Source organism: Arthrobotrys flagrans, assembly GCF_004000055.1.
Source record: "Arthrobotrys flagrans strain CBS H-5679 chromosome Unknown unitig_15, whole genome shotgun sequence".
NCBI classification, from domain to species: Eukaryota; Fungi; Ascomycota; class Orbiliomycetes; order Orbiliales; family Orbiliaceae; genus Arthrobotrys; species Arthrobotrys flagrans.
In genome coordinates, this window is record NW_027137545.1 from 3,017,287 (window position 1) to 3,025,694 (window position 8,408).

Here is an 8,408-nt window from a genome sequence, read left to right on the forward strand (position 1 = left end):
CTACTTCGCCCCAGCAAGTAACATAAATTGTAGACATCATGCTTCGAGGGAAATAGCTTCGGACTCTCCTGATTATAAAGATGGTCATGACACCACGGCCGACACATGCATCATTACTATACATCAATCAGCCTACAGCATAGCATACAAGCCTCAATCAAATATCATTCGCCACACACCTTCGGCTCTAGGCCCACCCAGTCGCCATACATAATTAAGATCGAGATCTTTCAGATATATAAAACATCTACAGTGTCCACCCAGGTTAGCTATTCCTGTCTAACAAGCATCGATATTCATTTATGATACCCCTTCACGATTCATTGACCTTACGACACTCTCTTCCTTACGCTTCACATATACCCCTCTAGATCCATATCACCTATACCCATCCTTCATAGATTACAAAATTATTCCCCATACATACATACATACATACATACATACATACATACATACATACATACATACATACATACATACATACATACATACATACATACATACATACATACATACATACATACATACATACATATAACTTTATATACAGAAAGGGTTACAAATTATTTCTAACAATGTCTTACGACGATAGCTTTCGAGAAGGAAGAGAAAAATCCCGACGGTCTTCAATACAGTTCGTGCATTATAACGTTCCGGACGTTAGTCGGGCGCAGACACCTGCTATTCCACCGATAGGAAAACTAGGTTGGGGGCCAGTCGATTCAAAAATAAAGTATTCCAACATGAGACGAACTTCTTACAGCAGCCAGCATGTCTTCCAAAATACGACGCAGGAGTCGTATGGTTATGAAGGGGGGTATGAAGGAGGGTACGATGGAGGTTACGATGACGGATACAATCGTAGGCGAAATCGTGAATATAACCAGCGCAGCGACTTAGATGCACTTGCTGAAATCGAGCCTTATACGACTTTGATTGACTACCTAACTTCTCGAAACCCTCCAATCCTGGGGCCAATGGAAAGCGCCAATCTGCGACGACGAAATGCAAAATCACCAGACTATGCATTCATTTGGTGGGATGTCAGAAACACTCGACAGTGGAATGACTTCAATCTTCAAACTATTCTCGCTACTCCAGATCTTGACTGCCTGTTACGAATGCCTATCCCTCAAGCTGAACTTCCAGAGCCTTTCATTGACGACGAAATTTTACAACATGGTGATAGGATTGCGTTCTTGACGATCGTGAGGGATTACTTCTGTACCAAAGTTACTGCGGCTCTTTCTCAGTCGATTGGCACACGCAGTCATCAGTCTCTTTCTATGGTCCTAGGGTCAGAGCTCGGATCAAGCGCGGATATTGCCGGTGTATATCAGTCACCATCTCGTCCAAACGGCCAAATCCGAGTAGCAGGATTCGTCAAATCTTGCAGAGAGTGGAATACAATGATGCAAGCGGGTGGTGATGAAAAACGACGAGAGTTCCTTCAGGTTCTATCCCAGCTGCAGCGGTATATGCGTGAGCATAATACGAGATACGGCTATGTACTCACTGAACAAGAACTTGTCTGTGTTCGCCTTGCTACCGATGCCAATAATCGACCGATATTTGGATGTTTGGATATTGCCAACCCAATTCAATGGAACCAGCATAGCACAAATCGTCTCACTATTTGCCTTGCTCTCTGGTTCCTACACTTCTTAGCAAAACGAGATCCTCTACCAGATTGGGCCGGCTGGGAAATCCCTGTGCCTTCTGCAGAAGAATGTTCGCGAAGATATTGTATGGCAAAGGATCCATGGGTTCCTGATCCTAAATACGACGAAGTCGAACTTGCAAGAGTGAAACGAGGTTGGGGTGAAGCGGAAGAGCCATACGCATATGGTGAAACTTTCCGCTAAGTGACCTGAAACACTGGCATTGGGCGAATTATTTTCAAAATTTAACGCTTTCGACGAGTCCCATATCTCCGCTTAGTATTCGAGTCCGAATTTCTTTGTTCTCAATTGATGCAACATTTTCTTAGTTTTCGATCTTCTTTTTCTTCATTTTGATGTTATTATCTTTTATTCTCTGAAATACCTTTCCTTTTTTTTCTTTCTATGATTTCCTGTATGATTCATACCCTATAAGCATGTTCTAGGTCCTTCTTTTGTCTGTTTGTGTCATTTATCTTTCTCGGCAGCATTGACTGTCATTTGATTTTCGTCATTCGGAACTTTCTGCATGTTTGTTCTACATTTTATTTTGGTGGCACACACGAGCATATAGACTAGGCTATTCTTCCGGAGCCTATCCTTGTTTTCCTATTTGCATGCATACGACGGACTGGTTTTGGGGGGCACTTTGCTAACCTTTCGAAATCGTCTGGTTTTCTCTAGCAATTTTAGCGGCATTGCGTATACTAACAGGGCTCGGATTTTTGATGCATAGAAGAAGGATAGCGTGTCACGAGTTCATTACATTAAAGGGTTATGCATGTGGGATTTGTTTCTTTCACTTCCAGCTCAGGGTGCGCCGGGTTTGCTGCACCGTTTTGATTTTCAGTTTTGACTTTGTATTAGCATGTACTTCGATAGTGACTTATGCACCCAATCATATACAGTTTTATACCGCCTTGCGGCTCACTCCCCACATTTTGGCGAAGTTTCCCGCGAAATGCCGTCTTAACTTTGTGCAGATAATTTACCAGACTGGATCCTTTCGCTCTCTTCTAGGATTGTGGTAAAATGTTGAGCATCTCGTGTTGTTCGGCCAAACCAAAATGCCAATTAAGGACGATACACCACATTTACGTATCTGCCGGGGTTGTGGCCAGGGGTCTGTCGGCATTTGGTTGGTTGGCGAAGGCCTTTTCAATATCTGGGTCATGAATTGATAGCATTGTGGCCAATTGAATCTGCATTCTTCAGGATATCCTGCCTAAAAATCATCAAAACGTCGTCAGTCATCTGCTTCATATTTTGGCTAGTGCAATTAAGCATGCTCGGGCACTATGATAGGGTCCAGGTCTCATCTCGCCCAATATTGCCTATGATGTCGGCCTGCAGGCACCAAACGCAAACCCTTAGTTCCACGTCATGTCCCTTGATCATGAATTGCAGGGCCGCCACTGGATCATGCGTCCTCAAGTTCGCTCTGTACCGAAAACTAGTGGCCATTTGGTCTAGAAAACTGCAAAGATCCACAGATATTAGCCCTCAAGAGCGAAAACCCATCATCTTGCAGCTGAACAATTGGCTAAAATAACTAAAAAAAAATAAATATTTCAAGCTGCGGTATCACTAATTCAAGATCATTGCAGGTGCCTACAAGACGCATAACTGTAAGCGAATATGCGATACTCGAGTGATGTTTGTGGGCCTCATTGAATCTTCGATGTTCAGATGTTTCGACTCAAATTTCAAATCGTTACACGGCTGCTTCATGACCCTTGACCCCGGTATAGCCCGGCGAAAACAACACGCTTTCCTACTGGTCAGTATTAATGGAGGGGCCGGTGCAAGGCGTACTCAAGGCCAAGCATGATCCTTCCCCAAGCTTCTCCCGGTGCGGGTTCTTTCCACACCTTATCACCCTGCATGTCCAGCCTTTACATTGTGTAGTCACACATTATTTTTATACTCAAGTTGGGCACCTATCGGGCATGAGGCTTCTAGTAGCTGAAAGAACCTGCACATCGCCCTGCCAGACGTCGTCTCCGAATTTTCGGTAACCTCGGAACATTTGAACCCTGCGAATTTTCTTGTGAAATTTCCCTTCAACCTGCCATGAAACATGCGTTAACAGATACGATACAGGCGGCGCGTTAGATCGAAACTTGTAGAAAAATCGTTAGGCTTCGCAAATTCGCAGCGAACGTTCTCTAACATTTTAACTAGCTAACTAACATCTTTTGGGAGCTGAAACTGTCGTGGGGACAAAATTAACTGTCGGAGTCATATAGAACTACTGGATACCGATACGCTTCGCTCCTAAGTCGACTGAAGAGCAATTTCCACAAATGTTCCCTGATCCCGGCAGAGCCGCAGAGAATACGTAAGAACTTTACAAGCTATTGGATTTATCAAGCTACTTGAGGAGGCAACGTGACCCGGGAACGAAGCGGAACCCTAGTTTGTTCTCGGATTTTGCGAACAGGCCTGGAAATCGGCCCAACCATTTCGCCAGACATCGAACTACGGATGCATATATTTCATCATCATACTCATCAACATACATAAATATTAATAACCGGTTCGAATTGTCATCGAGCACAACTGCTACCTAGATCCTGATATGCGAAAATCGCCGGAAGGCGCATTACGGCATTGATACAACATCCACAGCTTATGAAACTCTCGTGACGATCATTGAACGTGAGATACCTTCAAGTTACGCCTTTCAGGCCTGGAAGGAAAAAACTTGCAAAGCGCATGAGGGCATGATCCAGATTTAATACAATTCGATATCTCCCAGCAGAATCTGACGTGAGGTCAAGAGTTCGCACCGCCCAAGTCGGCTAGTCTAAAAATGCAAACGTGGGCTCTGCCCGGTTACACCCTGTGACTCCCGCAAACCCGTATCCCGGGAGCTCCCAGAACTAGGCAATATTAGGTAATTAATCAACCCTTTCCCCTCTTGCAACACCTTGTGTGTTGGAGATGAGGCTGAAAGCCATAATTTCGGAACCGGGCGATCTTATAAGATCAATCGACTATAGCTATAGCCCCACAAGGAGGCAAATGTCTTTGCAACATGTAAGCAGCTTACAATGTGGCACTTACTAAGGCTTTCTATGCTACCGTTGCTGGTATTACTAAAGAAGGCCAAGCAAGCAGAGGCATCCGGATACACCCGGCCATAGAGCATTATATTAATTGCGGCAGTTACGAAGGTAGCCACCGCACCTTTTTTAAGTCCGTAGGATCCTAGGGCTGGGCCGAAATGATTTGAGATATCGAAAATAGGCGAGTAGGATCATAAATTTCGCCTCACGCGAGTAAATTCATGCCCTACGGTTGTTGCGTTTCAATACATTCTCATAATTCCAGTGTGTACCTCGCCGGCCCTACCAATCCGGATGAAGGGCTCGGACCAGTATTACTAAACTTCATGTCTGGCCGCATATTCATTTGATAGAGGTTATATAACCTAGGGACTTTGGATTTCCGTCTCGAGTTGACATTTTTCGAAGGCAAATAGCCAAGCCTAAAGGAATCAAGCAACGCTCATTCTTTACGCAAATATACCTAATTTGTCCGAAGCCGCGATTACAATTTCCGAGGCACATTCCTCAAGGGCGAGATACTACATGATATCATGCAATCACGGCCGGAGGTTCTAATACTGACAGTAATGTTTTAAAATACTATAGTTTGGTGATCGCGTACATGCATACAACCAAGCATAAAATGCTGCGGCCATCTCTCTACTGGTTAATTAGGATGTAATTGAAGAAAACTTTGGAACAGTTAAATGATTGAGGTAGCATTCTTGGTAAGTCTGCAAGCCACCAACGAAATTCCGAAACAGCAATTTTGCCTTCAGTATCTAGGTCCCACGTATCTTAGCCGCTGAGTAACTGTTGACGCAAAACGGGTTGCTATCATACGATCATGCTTCGTGTAAAATCGGGAACTTTCTCGCCATAATTTCTTTGATGGCCGTGGGCCTTCCCCGATGTGGTAGGTATTATAAATAATCCCGGCAACAACTTTTACAAACTGGCACCTCGAGGTACCCGACAACTCGGAGTGGATATTTCTTCCGTGATCGATACCAAATTTTCGGGACTGTGGCAAGCGCGGCAAAATCTAAAACATATACAATGGTAGTGTGTTTGTGCCGCTGGAACATACTACACATCGATTAGGGGTTGAGCATCATACCCTGTATCTGGATGTTTTTTTCCCCGATTGGCTCATTGAATCTATAGCTAAGGATATATTAAAAATCTTTTGCCTCCGCCATAGTATTTCCAAATCCAACCGATCTTGTAAACCAAGCTCCACAGAGAGGCCTAAATCCATCCAATCCAGCCCATTCTAGGAGTTTTGAGGACACCGTACCTTTGCGAGGCCCGTCAGATTACGAATCCCCATGAACTATAGCCTCTATTTGTCTCGTAAATCGGGCCCAAACGTAACCTCATGGTCACCACGTACATGTTCTTTTTCACCAAGCCAGCAACTAGGAAACCTTTATATTCAATGGCTAGCATTTGCGACATTTCTCGTCTATCGACTTCAACATTTTACCCTTATAAAATCCATTGATTTTATGCCAAGACAGAATATTTCTAGGATAAAACTCTTGAATAGGTGTATTCATAATACGGAAGTTATAGCTATGTTGTAGTTGTACAAATTTGGTGTAATATCACCTCTCCAGGTGTACTCACGGTCCTCCACATCTCTCGTGACCTCTTCTATACCTAGTTCTAGATGCATATGACCCAAGAATCCTTTCACAATTTTAACAACCTTGGCGGCATCAATTGATCAAGCATTAACTTTCAAGGTTCATTGTTATTGAAATTAATAGTATTATTTCCGTCGGAGCCGCAATATAGCTACGGAATTGACCAATTAATCAATTTATACGGCTATTGATTACTGCTTACATGTCTCTGTACCCCGCAAAATCCTTTTCGAGATTTCCCAATGTAAGGTCCAATGAAATTGACGACGTAGTGAACCCCCACGACCACCGCCCACCCCAGCCGCCTAGCTTACGGTATTGATTACTAAACGTTAAACTATTCCTATTCAACGGATGGACCCGCTGGCGTTCCAAATAAGCGGTTCTTAGAGCCTTGCACCACTGAAAGTTTAGTGCCGAATTAGGACCGGTTCTTTGGTTCAATTCCGGCTGGTTTTCGGGTGTGATTATTCTTTGTGGGACCAAAAGATGCTAGATGGAATATGATCTCGCCGCGACATTAGCTCAACTATTAGACAGGTATATACCTAAGCTTGGTTCAAGGTTATCTGGTAGGATATGATACATCGCGGATTGCATTAATATAAAATATACATTCTCAATTCCATTTCAGCTAAAAGAACCGTCTTGTATAGCTTGCGTAAACTTAGACATCATATCCATATAAACCTGAAAGGGGAGATACGGCCACCAGCTTCCAGCCTCAGACACGCTGTGCACGTACGAACACTCGATTCAAAGTAACCTTTAGCCGCCCTTAAGCTTCGTAAAAGGAAGCCCCCACCCTAAACCTCGAAGTTAACGCTGTTAAAAGCAATGAATTCATGAATTATGTCATGAACCCGAACCAATGGATTGTCTAGCTTATCTCATCATCTCATATTTTCCGGTAAAATACGTGCCTGAGAAGGCTAGGCCCATGGCCCATGGAAGTGTGTTCCTTCTCCGGTCATCCTTTCGTTATACTTGGGACCGGTCGGTCTCGTACGTTGGTGTCAGACAACGAGGACCGATCGTTTGTGGTTCCACGAGCCTTCAGATCCGGATCCCTACCTAGAAATCTCTCTCTACCGGAGAAACACCAATACGACCGTAACCACAAGCTACCATACATAACCCCTATCGCACAAGGAGCTTAAGTCTTATGTAACACCGGGCAACAAACAATAACTGCGGCCGAGAATAGCCGGTGAAAACACCGATCTACCATCTTAATTGCCATCATTATACCCCCTTCCCCTGATATGCTGCTTGATCCCGTATGTATTACAGCAGCGGCCATATTGACCTGTAACTCGTGTCGCCCCTGCCTCATAGATAGGTTACTAGACTAATACCGAAGTATGATTGATCTTACCCTCTTCTATTGATTCAAAAATACCCGATACAACTGCGTAACCGAAATAGCATTTCTCTTAATCAGCATATTACCGCTTCAAACATCAGATCCTATAGCATAGATCTAGATCCTCCAAACTTTATCCGTGAGCATTACTTTCGTTTTTTCCTACTTTCTTTCCTTTTTCTTCTTCGAAAATAAGTTAGAAGGCTCTACTAGTTAGCCGCGCGAACCTTTCAGAACTCGCTGACGCTTTAACGCATGTTCCTCTACATAGCCGCTCTTAAGCTTAGATCTTATCTAGAACTACAGAAATATCAATGTTCTTACAGTTTTTTTTTTAAAAAAAAAATACATAGTTCACTATTCAGGTATACATACATACCGTTGAACTACTCGGTCCTGAGTGGATAAGGGGGGATAGTTTTACGGAAGTTGTGGCTAAGTCGAAACTTTATACCATCATCGATGTTGAAAGTAGTATATATGGTCAGTTTTATCCTCGGCCTTATACGGTATGTGGGCGTGGATCTAAACTGATTAGCAAAACATATGGGTACGCAAACTATTAATTAGATGGCAAGTCAAGTCACTTTTTTTTTTTTTTTTTTGGGGGGTTGGGGGGTCTATACCCAAGTACACATCATGATAACCAAAAAGCTTGATCATCTCCGCGAGA

General features: G+C 43.5%; 1 protein-coding gene across 1 annotated transcript; it reads left to right on the top strand.

Moving 5' to 3' along the window:
* Window positions 1-746: 746 nt before the first annotated feature.
* On the top strand, window positions 747-1,868 carry DFL_000761 (uncharacterized protein; the record flags this gene model as incomplete). Its single annotated transcript, XM_067637219.1, has 1 exon — window positions 747-1,868. One exon carries the CDS (start codon window positions 747-749, stop codon window positions 1,866-1,868), a length of 1,122 nt encoding a protein of 373 aa, XP_067495312.1.
* Window positions 1,869-8,408: the final 6,540 nt, after the last annotated feature.